General features: G+C 38.6%; 1 protein-coding gene across 3 annotated transcripts in view; it reads right to left on the bottom strand.

Annotated features, from left to right (window-relative positions):
- The window catches only part of brsk2a (BR serine/threonine kinase 2a), a 159,643-nt gene that overhangs the window by 1,492 nt on the left and 145,243 nt on the right, over positions 1 to 12,908 (bottom strand). For 2 of the 3 annotated variants that reach the window (XM_043228637.1, XM_043228639.1), the window contains 4 exons: positions 12,392 to 12,515; positions 10,235 to 10,415; positions 9,341 to 9,430; positions 1,650 to 2,131 (listed from right to left, as the gene is read on the bottom strand). In XM_043228637.1, the coding sequence (XP_043084572.1) occupies positions 1,935 to 2,131; positions 9,341 to 9,430; positions 10,235 to 10,415; positions 12,392 to 12,515 (592 nt within the window). In that variant the 3' untranslated portion in view covers positions 1,650 to 1,934. The other variant, XM_043228638.1, reaches the window with a different exon arrangement.

The following is a 12,908-nucleotide window of genomic DNA, read 5'->3' as shown; positions in this document are numbered from 1 at the left end:
TGATGTTCTTTGAACATAAAGTCATAAATAAATAAAATCAAGAGAGCGCAAATGGAAACGATACAATTTGAAAAAGTCCACATCCTCCAGGACAAGCTCTCAAAGTCGTCTTTTCCTTCTTGATTTGCGTTTCTTTTTTTGATGTTGTTGTTTTTTTTTTTTCCTATGGTCTTTATGAATCTGAGTCAAACATCCAAGAGTTGTGAGTGTGTGCTTATGTGTAGTATTTTAAAGGTGAATCTGTTCCAAACCTAGTGAGCTCCCTTCTAAAGCACAATAAACACTTGTAGAAATATTTTGTTTACTGACAAGATTTGTCTTAGGTGGCAAAATCAAGGCTAAAACTTTGCATACCAGGCTTAAGGCAATTTCTTAACTCCTTTGTAACCAATAAAATAATGTGCTTTATTGAGGAAGCTTATTTCCAGCAGAAGTAAATAAATAAATAAAATTGTTTATAACAATTTTCATAATTCAAAAATGTGAGATATAAACCCAGAACTGCAAGATACAAACTCGCAATTGTAAGAAAAAAAGTCTTATTGCTAGTTAATAACTTGCATATGGGAATTCTTTGAAGTCATAATCGACAGTTATAAAGCTCTCAGCTGAAAGAAAAATATGAGAATTGTGTTTTGTCTTTCTAAACTTGAGTCTCGATTCACACTTTTCTTCTCGGAATATCTTGCAATTCTGAGTTTATATCTTGTATGTGCGAGTCAAAAGTCAGAATTGCAATACAAAATGTCTGAGATAAGTCACAATTACTTTTGGCAAAAAATAAGCTTCCATAATTCAGAAACAGCAACTCTGTCTAACGTACAACAAACAACTCGATTCTCAATAGATTCAGTAATGTTTGCCATTAGCATGTTGCTAAGCTAACAACTTCCCTCTTTATGGGAAGCAACTCCATGTGACGTATAAACGGCATTCCTTGCGCTGTGCACACCGGATACTTGATTCTTAATCGATTATAGTAGAGTTTTCCATTAGCATATTGCTAAGCTAACAAGTTATCTGTAAAAGTCACAGGCAACAACTCCATGTGACGCATGGCTCTCCTCAAGTATGCGCGCAAGTAACTCAATTCTCAACTGACTTTAGTACAGTTTGCATTTGACATGTTGCTAAGCTAACAACTAAGACTCGATTGATTCAATAGAGTTTGACGTTAGCACATGGCTACGTGAATAGCTCGAAACTATAATGTGATAATGTTTAATGTGCATAAAAATATATAACATACAAATACAGAGTCCTCAGTTTTGTTAATTTAAGTGCTTTCTCTGTTCATTTTTATGAAGTTTGTTGCATTAAGGGTTGAGGAAGCTCACTATATTTTGGAACAGAATTGTTTTTAGTTTTTTTTTTTTTTTTTTTTGCAGCCGGTTCCACTTGAATAAGTCGGTGTGCTGAGAAGATGGCAGGGGAGCAAACAGGTTGAGTAGGAAGAAGTGTGGGTGTTTGTGTTTTAGTCCAGGTGGGGAGCGGGAAGTAGAGAGTATGATGAAGGATGAAGCATCCATCTCCTTGGAAACCTGCTTGTTCGTCATGAAAAGTGCCGTCTGTCAATAACTGTCCATCTCAGGATGTGCAGGGAAGTGGGGGGCGGAGTTTTAATATGTTTTCTGGATAATTCCTAGCAGCAAAGACAAGCCGTCACAAAAGTGAGGAAAACGGGAAGACAGACGTAAAGACATGAAAATATCTGGGGTAGAAACGGCATGGGTTTGGGAAGGGGACTGGCACAAGGACATGGCAGAGATGGTGAAAGGGGAAATGTGTCTGGATTTGTGTCAGAATTGTTTTTTTTTTAAAACAGTCATTCCATAATACAAAGGTTTGTCCAAATAAAAACTCCATCGCCTCTAAGATTATGTACATTTTGAGTTCTTTTGTAGGTACTTTTGAAAAGCTTGATTGGTAAAGTTTTAGGGCTGCTCCTGTGTCCCAACGGATGCCAACCTGGGATTGCCCGCTGGGCATTTACAGTCACTAGGCTGAGGGTCGTGGCGACAGGCGTTAGGTGGGTGTCTGTTGGGTGTGCCAGGTGGAAGAGGCACCTGACCATTCTTCTCGTCTGAAAAAAGTTGTTTAATTACGTCAAAGAAGTTACTCAATGGGCTGCCTAGGTACACAGATAGGAAGAAAAGGAAAAAAAAGAGAGACAAAGAGAGAACAAATAGAGAAATGAACAATGGGCTCACACGAGGAGAAGTGGACAGAAAGGGGAAAGAGATAGGAGAAGGGAGAGAAAGAGGAGGAAAATGTGAAGACTAAAATTTGGAGAAGCTTTGACGGCCATACAAACTTTTAAAGTTTAATGTTCTGTATAGGATATGAAGCCTGGTTCAACCTGATAACACCAGCTTAAAATGGTAGCTAGCTGGTTCCTAGGTGGCCATTAGCTGGTCCAAGCTGGCTTGCAACTAGAAATAAAAACCGTAATCATGGTGTTGCTAGTACTATGCTCTACTAGTTGAGCAACAGGAACATAGCCACAGCAATGCAATTAGCTGCAGTTTAGATGGTTGATTAGCTGGACTTCTACTTCAGCTAGTTGACTATAATTGGACCAGGTACGTAAACCTTGACTGCCAAAAGTATGCTTGACCTGTTTTTTCCAAATAAAGTTCAGCTAGGTTCCCATTAGATGCTCAGCCAAATTCACACTCTTGGACCCACAATAAACTAGACCAACTAAAGATGGTATGACCTGGTTTTTACAGCGATTTCCTTTGATCAAGTTCAGCTGGTCAATTTCTTAAACCATCTTGGGACTAGCTATAATCCAGCTACTGTGTTCTATACAGCTACCACTTTAAAATCCACGTCAAACAGCATTTACAACCTATTTTATTTCTGACAAGCTGTTTATCTGACCAAAACAGAATACTCCTTCAAAAACTAAGGTGGGATTTGTATGTTTTCCTGCAACCAAGTTGGTGTACCAGTTCAGCCAGGTCTCCAAATGGCAAGTAGTTCAGATGGGCAACCATCTAAACCAGCTTGGACCAACTAGAATCCAGTTGCTGTGTTCCATAACAGAGCTACCACCTTAAATTCAACGTGAAACATAATTTACAACCCATTTTACTTCAGCCAGGACGTACTTCCAATTGAAACAGAATATTCCCTCAAGAATTAAGGTTCAAATGTTTGTTTTGCAAAAGTTTGTAGTCGATTTTTGCAGTCTACTACTTTTTGAGGAGGCTATTTGACGTAGAGGTGAAGGTTGAAGGTCATCGCCAAGATCATCTTTGACACTTATTTTCAAATCTATTGTTATTTACTATTATTTGAAATACCTACACTGTAAACTAAATGTTGTTTCAACTTGAAATATCTTGCTACCCCACTGCCTACATTTTTTGTTGAATCAACTTGAAATTTTAAGTTACATAATGTTAATTTAAGTGACAACTGGAATATTTTAATTGACTACATTTTTTTAGGCAGTGGGGTAGCAAGTTATTTCAAGTTGAAACTTTAAAAGGCATTCAATTGCATGTTAACAGGTGAAATTTTTGTAATAATAAATAGCTAACATTATTTCTGGCCAGGGGGTGCCAATTGGGAAGATTAGTTGTTCCATTTTGCTGAAAGACAAACATCTGTTTTATTAGGTTGTACTTGTAAATCATAAACCGGGAACATGCATTACTAAAGCAAAGAGAGTTGATATCATGATTTTGATTTCACGTTGATTTTAAAGATGGTTTTAGCCCTGGTAGGGGTGAGGCACATGGGCTCAAATGGCTTTACGTAGCCAAAATGAAAAAGGCTAGATAATTAGAAAAGGCTCTAATGTAATGAGAGAAGAGATGTGGCATCTGTACATCTGTCACTCCAGAGAGAATGACACGTAGATCAGTCAGGAAACCCACACATGGGTACAGTGTACTCTTTAATCTTCATTCTGCTCACTTCTCAAAGTCACAAAGGCCTATGAAGTGTCATCTGTCCGGTTCAGTTACATACCATATTACACAGGCGGAATATACATCAGCAAGATATCATCAAGTACTCTATATCTGGCCTGGTTTTGTAATTATGTTCATGATAAAATTGTGATTGCGAAATCTGAAATGTTATGCCGTTTAGGTCTCTGTGAATTTGAGCATGTAAAAAAATGAACCTAAGCTTCTTGTGCGCCTTACTGATATAAAATATATCCACAGAACTTAAAATGTCTACTTTTAAAAGGTTACTCCACCCCAAAATGAAACTTTCGTCATTACTCGCCCGGGGCGTTGCAAACCGTAAGAGCTTTGTTTGTCTTCGGGACACAATTTAAGATATATTTTAGATGAATATCAAGGTCCAGAAAAGTGTCCATCTGCCATCAGTGGTTGAACTGTAACTTTCCGTACAAAAAGTATTCTTGTTGCTTTATAATTTTACGATTGAACCATTGTGATTAATGACAAAATTCTCATTTTGAGGTGGAGTAACCCTTTAAATGAACCAGTTCAAATGGAAAACAAATATTTTCAGATTATATAATCCATATCAAATGTGCATGTCAACTGTGGAGATGACGATTCTCTGAAAACACTATTTTATAAGTCGGTTTATAATGACTGAAGCATTTATAATGGTTTCTTCTGCTTCTTCTGTGTGCGCTTGAGCACTGATAGGCATGTAACGGCCAATTATTATGAATTATATGGTTTATTAATATGAACATGCGATTAGTCGACTATTCACTTCAAATAAACGACTAGTTGATCAGTAAAATCTTTCCAGTATAGTCATTTTTTTTATCCAGTGGCAAAAGCAAGCTTCCATGATATTTCAGAAGCTTAGGTTATTAGCATTTGCACTTTATCCTTCATGCAATTACATTATAAAAATCATGCAACATTTCATTTAAAATGCTTCAAATTTGAAACCTCAAACTTCGGCAAATGCGGTAACCAGTTCTAACAGAAGTTCTGTTTTTCGACGGGCTATTAAACACCTGTGCATCCTGGTTGCTGGAACTGGCGACTGGAAATTTGTGTGTAATATGCAGCAGACGGTCTGTGAATAGTCCATCTGAGGCTCAGACTAGCCTTGAGCTAACTCTGACTGCATGAGAAAACCCACTTTAGTGTACTTCATTTAGGATACTTCCAAACTCATGAATACACATGCAAACCTGCACGGCTACACCAAATGCCGCACAGTGGTGTAGGGTTCATTTGAACATTTAGGGGCACGTTAGAGCCTCTGGTGTTCGTGTGCACAGCCTCTTACGTTTGGCTCGCACTGTCAAGAAGTTAAGACCAGATTTGCAAGCCACATACAAACTAAGAAGGTCATTTTATGCTTGTAAGCGCACAATACCTAAAAATAATTATAAAAAAACAGTGCCACACTTACTAATTCAGTTCTCTTAGATGTCTCTTGGGTGCAACTTTAAATATGATGTAAGGACATGCATCATTACAAGTGCTATGATTATCACAGGTTTATATAAAGAAGGAAGGTGTGTGCGTGATAAAGTAGTTAAAGAGATAGTTCACCCAAACAAGAAAATACTGTCTGCAGATGAATGAAAGCCATGAAGGTTTGGAAAAACAGTATATGAGGACAGACTCTTCATTTTTGTGTGAACTATCACTTGAAATCACACGACCACTGGAAATGCACGCCACAATTTCTGCAAAATTGAAAATGTATCCAATTACACATAAAAACAACTTTTATTCCTTTTTACTCGAAGTATGATTTACAGAGTAATTTTCACGCAATTACTTGAAGTATATTAAGTTATGACTTGATAGTAGCATGAAACGTGTCTGTACCAACGTAATTAAAACGTGCCACGGTCGCTTATTTAACGTGTGTTTTAGCACAACTCTCTAAACATTTCGCTTTAAAACTGCTGCGAAACGCAGTAATGTTCATGATTACGGTGTTGCAGAAATGTATATAGAGGCCTGTATTTTCATAAGCCCGAATGCCATTGTTTTAGACTAGCGCTTCCAAAAAGTCGATAATAATACATTTGATCGTAATTATACTCAAATGGGTGCCACTGGGTGCCGTCAGAATGATAAAATCATCACAATAATCTACAATAATCCACACCACTACCCCACATGAATAAAGCATTATAGTCATTTATAGTAAATGCTATAGTGTTTTTGAACCGTGCTATCGTAAAGTACGTAATCTAATAATATTAATTAATTTGTTGTGACAATTCTACAGTCGCTGTAGTAATATAACAGCTACAGTAACTTGACCCATTACTGTACATACTGTAGTATAATACACCCTATAGTTGTGATTGGCTACAGCTATAGGGTATATACTACGGTACAATACAGCTTACCGTAATAAAGACTAAATTATACTACCGATTTTATTAAAGTTCGTCAGTTCAATATAGTTCATGCTACAGTAAGATGCAGCATTCATTAACAAAGTGTTGTAAATACTGTAATATATACCGCATGCTACACTTTACTGTAATGCGGTATTAGTATTTAATATAAATGACTATATTTCTATCTAGCAGCATTTTTTTACTCTAAACCGTTGTTTCTAGCCCATAATCTGTAATAAAGCTTCTTCCAATTGCCTCTCACATCTAAATCCACTCACATATTTTTCCCCTAATATTTGTTTACTGAATGACGATTATGAACGTTTACCGACGTAGGAAACTTCGCACTGCACTGACTGCAGCCAAGAAGGTTATTTTTGAAATCTGGCAAGAACACATCCACGGCTGACGAAATGTGGCTTATAAAACGAAAAAATATATATCTAACAGCAAGAATTAACAGCTAAACCCAAAACAGTTAAAGCTTGGTCTGAGTTTATCGTATATATAATAACTAGATGGACTAAAATATACTAAAAGATAAAAGGTGTGTATAAATGTCGCTCAGAGTTCTTCCCCCGCTCATTCTGACGGCACCCATCGGCGAGCGAGTAATGAAATGCTACATTTCTCCAAACCTAATGAGGAAACAAACTCATCTACATCTTGCACGGCCCGAGGGTTTGAGTGCATTTTCGGCTCATTTTAATTTTGTGAGCTAACGCAATGACATTCGGACATTTTTAAGCGCGACTCGAGTGTCTAAATGCTCTGTGTTTAACACAGAAAGCGCGAGAGCCTTACCACGCTTGGGCTTTGAGACTTGAGCGGGTTTTTCTGCGAGAGAGAAACACGCGCGTTGACACCAGACGACACCGTACGCTAGACAACACCAGAGCAGCCTGAACAACAACAAGCTTGATATCCCCTAAATCTTTTTTTTTGGTTTATAAATTGGATCAGCGCATTAGCTCATTAGATCCGGCGTGTGCGCTCTTCATCATGCCCGTGTGAAGCAAACGAGCGATTTCCAATTAACAAGCACGGGGCCAGATGTCTCCATCTAGACTGCGTTAGGGGCAAGAAGACTTCGGTTGGGTGGTTATTAGACAAGTTTGTGCGGATAATTACGCCTGTTTGGAATAAAAATGCTTTTTGTGAATCTAAAGAACATCGGGAGGTTAGCCGTTTGCATGAACGCGGAAAACCACGGCCTCCTACGCGAAGTAATGTAATTAAGTCCGTAATTTGAGCGACTATTTTTGGAGCGGCGAGCGTAATCTGACTGCAGCGTGTGCGTGCCGTTCTTCTGCAGTGCAGCAGTGCGTTCAGACCGCAGTGAGTCATACAGCGAGTGCATGAATGTGACGCGTTTAAGTGAAAGCAAAGGAGAGAGAAAGAAAGACAGTGAGAGACGCTGGGGTGGGAGCAGAGAAGGACGACAGGAGGAGGAGGAGAAGAAGCGAGGATCTACTTTCTTGAGATGGTCTGAGATGTCTTTCTGTTGCCCAACACTCCCTGAAACCTCCCCTATTATTAAATAGTACTTCACTATTATATGCCATTTGCTGTTAATCATAAATAATATGCGTACATATGCAGTAGTGGAGTTCAAAATACCACTGGACCTATATATATATATATATATATATATATATATATATATATATATATATATATATATATATATCTTTTTTAACATGTTTAAACATATTTTATTATTACGAGCAAAACTATTTCGTGAAAAGTGCAATTTATTGGAATAATATAATACAAAATTAAGCTTTAAAACATTTTTTTACTAAATATTAGCATTAGCAATTGCTAACATGCATGTTAAGAAATCACTAATATGCTGATTTACTATTAACTAAAATTTCTATTACTATTATAAAATTATCTTGTTATTATTATTATTATTAATATAAATGTCTTTTTATTGAAATTTGATTTAGATGAAAAATAAAATCAATATATAATAATGTTAAGCAGTAAAAATGGAAACAACAATGATAATACTAATTGTAATAATAATAATAATAATTGAGTAATAATTGAAGAATGATGCCAAAAATTAAAAACTGGAATAAATTACATTTTAATTACATTTAAATCATATTCAAACAGAAACCTTTTCAATTCTTATATTTCACAATATTACTGTATCTTCGGTCAAATAAATGCAGCCTTTTAATTATATAATTATTACTCTTTTTATTATTTTTTTTTAGCCGTATACAGACCCATCCAGCGTTGAACGAACGCCAGTTAAAGTTGTTCATTATAGATCCATTACCAGTAGTTACTGAAACGATTATTTGTGTGCATCAAGAAAAAGGTAGGGTTACCTGTAGGGTTATATACATTGTTTGTTTTGTATTAGATGTTGTTATTTGCCCAACAGACCACTAGGTGGAGCTGTTATCAGGGAGATGGTTGGGACACAGCCAAACAGCATCATGTGTCAAGAAGAGAGGACGTGCACGGGGTGGACCGAGAATAGGATGGAAAAGTGGCTTAAAATAACGAAATAAAAAAATGAATAAAATAACACACTCAGCCGTTCATCCTTAAAACCTCTGGATAGTTCACAGAAGGTATATACTGAGGAAAACAATTCCAGAACTTGATATTTAATAATAATGTCCCTGATGTGTGCGGCCTGGTCGCTTTAGCCCAATAGCTGATGCAGACGGAGCAAGACGGAGCTTTTAGGGTGTCCCTGCCTAAAACGGGTAGCAGGTACTCTTACACAACCGGTCCAGGACGCCCTGTCCCCAAAACTAGAAATCACGAAGCCGAGGTGTCCACAATCGGCTCGGAGAAAAATCGGAGAAATGGGAGCAGCCGTTGTGTCCGAAGGGAATCGCCACGAAGCGTCTTCTAGTGATCGCGCGGAGAACATTGTGGAGCCGTGTTGACATGCAACGATGGGAGGAGGGCATGAGAGGGTCGTCGTGGGGTCGTGGGGCCCGGGGACGGAGTGAGGGAAGGGACGGGGTGGGGGTTTATACTCACCGGACAGCTGCTGGACTCCCGGCTGGTCGTGTGTGCTTAACAGCTGCGCCTGAATCGTTTCTACCACACGCTTGAAACGCCGGCTTGGACCTGCGATGCAGTGAAACAGGTCACTTATTAAAAAAAACCAAAAACACTGATATTTTGAAAGAGGGAGTCGGGACGGGGCTTCCTTAATACGGATTAATCGAGCGCTCGTTCACTTGGTTTGCATTGCAGTGAAAAAAAAGAGAATCTGACAGGAATTTATGGTAAAACTACTTGTAACTTGTTATCTCTGCTAGGTGGACAACAGCATTATTTAACATCCTGCACTCCGTGGCGGATAAGAGCCGCTTTCACGGGCGGACAGCGGATATTAACGGCAGAAAATAATGCATTATTTGTAGCCTTTGCATTTATCTTGTGTTGCGATCTGCAGCGTACCGATGGGATAATTAGTGTGCGAGAAGCTATCCGGCGCGTTCTGCGAACTAAAAGGAAATATTTGTAAGAATTGTTCCTTGGAGGACGGGAGGGAAAGTTCCTTTCCGAGACTTAACGTCAAGAAGGAGCTTTGTTAATATAATCGTACGAACATTTTACGTAGCTCGTAGAGTTACGTAGAGTGGCAGAAAGCTGCAAAGGAGAGACTTAAAACGTTTAAATTACTGAAAAATATGAGCAAGTACGTGATTATCAAATACTGACATATTGATTGTCAAAAGGCAGGAAACACCAAGATATGTACTGCCGTGCTTTTTTCTTTTGAAAAATACCATTGTAGGTTATTCTGAAATTATCCCAATGTGCTTCAACATCGTGGAGAAATTAATTCCCCCGTTTCCTCGGGGCTGTTTTCTTTTATTTCAAGCGACGGTCTTGATGAGCGCTGATTGTGGTTGCTGTGGTTACCTGAGAGCAGAGTGAAGGTGACTGAATAGATGCCGTGCTCCTTGGTGGCCGCGGTGCTCTCTGTGTACGTGATGTCCACCTGGAACTTGACAGGCTTCTGGAAGACGGTGGGGCCGGCGGTGGATTTGTACTCGGCCCGAAAACTCGTCTGCGAGACGACGCTGTGACTGAGGCTGGGTATCTGTGGAAAGGACGAAGATGGGGGATCGATCCACTGGTACGCGTTTGGAAGCGCCTGCTGTACGAAGAGCGTCAAACTTGGAAAAGCGTGGCTCTTTCTTAAGGTGAGGTGCTATTTGGCGAGTTTCAACACGAATCTGTAGGTCTTTGGGAATTTCAGATTTCACAGACTTCGCGTTCACGTTCATCCAAGATGTTTGTGACTTTCCTTCTTCAGGGGAGAAGACACTTGAGGAAGTGATTCACATACCAGGATTGTTTTCTCCATATTGGTGGAATTCAACGGGGATCAAAGGGGTCGCATTTTCAACACCATTTGGGTTCTACACAATCCCAGCCCGAGGAATAAGGGTCTCCTCTGGTGAGTAATTTTTGGTCGATTGGTTATTTTGCGCTAGCTCTGCGATTTGCGTCCATGACTTCATGCAATATCACACTGATAAGGCGATGTACGCCGACGTAGTTCTTCATCTGTGTACTCTGGTCCAAAATAATCAGACATCGCTGTTTTTCCTTGTATTTGTAAAACGCGTTTGGCTTTTAGATTCTGTGCTGTCACATGAGACTTTTACAAAGTAAATCCATTGGAAACCATATCCATATCTATATCCATATCCACAGCCAAGTGCGAGGTCAAGCCATAGCGCAAGACGAGCATTTGTGGTTAAAAAGTATATATATATATATTTAAAAAAGACCCTTCTTCCTTGGTTGGGATTGTGTACTGCACCTTCAACACGTTGATCCCCATTGAAGTCAACTATATGGAGAAAAATACTGGAATGGTTTCCTCAAAACCTTCGTCTTGGATAACATCTTGGATAATCGTCGGGAAATTTTTATTCTGGAAGTGAACTAATTCTTTATTAAATGATATTTGAAAATACTTGCTATTGAACTGCAGTTACTTTTTGTGTATATTATATATATATATATATATATATATATATATATATATATATATATATATATATATATATATACACAACTTTTGACCTAACTTGCTTATTCCATTGATTTAAACAGCATAATGTTATACAATTTAGCATTTTTTTTCCCGCTTTGTATTTATTCTATTCAAATCAACGGGATAAACAAGTTAGGTCAAAAGTAGTGCATCCGAAATAATATTTTTGGTTTACATAACATGTATGTGTGCTGTGCACCTTTATTACGTATATGCAAATATACAGACATGCATGTGTATGTTTAACAAAAAATATGTTACATTTATACATTTAAATATATTTAGACACGATAAATGATGTGAATACAAATACATACTTGTAAATATCTTTTTAAATATATGCTGTATGTATGCGTATTTGTATGCATCTAACAAACATGCATATCTTATGTAAACCTTTATTTTGGATGCGATTAATCGTTTGACAAAAAGTAGCCCAATTATATAAAACGTTTCATGTAAATGTAATCGTAATTAATCCAAATGTTTAGTACCAGACCGCAATTAGTAATTAATCTACCTAGCACTGCTACACAACTTTTAGTGCGCTAATACGACCGCAGCTTTACTTTAGCTTAGCTACGGGCGAGGAAAACGTCGCCAAGCGTGACAAGCAACTTTTTTAAGTGCGCGTTTAAAACACTCGCAGGTCTAAACGGCAGACTTAAACTCCTTCCCTTCCGCACAAACCTCTCGAGGCGCAACATCTATATGCTAATGATTCATGCCCCGCGTTGATTTTCCATTGACCTCTAATGAAAGAGGCAGCCACGGGGAGGATGGAAACATCACAGACCAGCATTTTACAGAATTGAAACACAAATCAGAAAGGTATTTGCAAAATGTGAAAACACGGGCTTCCGGCCAAGCCTATCAAAACCGGAGCGACGGGCAAAGTCTTTCAATCTGATAGCGAGAGCGCAGAAGCGCGTGTTCAAATATTCATAGCCATGCCGTTTACAACAGAGGGATGAGACGCGATTGGAGGCATGCGGAGAGAGATTGCTTACCGAGAGAAAGGCGTGGACGATGTCGGCTTTTATTGAGCTCAGCGGCTTGTCCCTAATAACCACGAAGATCTGCTCCTCTTTCTCTAGGTTGATGAAGTTACCAAACCAAGATTTTTTGGCAAGTCTGCGGAGCGAGAGAAATGCGAAACATGAAGATTTTATGAAGTCTTCGGGGGATACTAGATCGGTTCTTATCAGAGCTCGGAACAAGATAGATCCTATGGCGCTTATGCAAAATAAATTGATGCTGAATAATTCATAAAAGGGGGCCGTGAGAAAGAACGGCGCGCGGGAAGAGGGCCCCGCAAATTAACACGATCAACTTTGCATGAGGTCGTATCGACGGGTAGGACAAAAATCAAAGGAGTCTTAAAAATCCGTAAGGTCACATAGCTGAAAAAAAAATGTTTTTTTATTTTTTGAGTCAGAAGTGCATTTAAGCAGGTCACTGGTTAGAAAATATGAATATGAAGTTGGATCGCATAGTTAGAGGCACGCTGACCTCTACAAAGCAGCT

The sequence above is a fragment of the Puntigrus tetrazona genome, chromosome 25, assembly GCF_018831695.1.
Source record: "Puntigrus tetrazona isolate hp1 chromosome 25, ASM1883169v1, whole genome shotgun sequence".
In the NCBI taxonomy this organism is placed as follows: Eukaryota; Metazoa; Chordata; class Actinopteri; order Cypriniformes; family Cyprinidae; genus Puntigrus; species Puntigrus tetrazona.
This window is presented reverse-complemented; position numbering and strand designations above follow the sequence as displayed.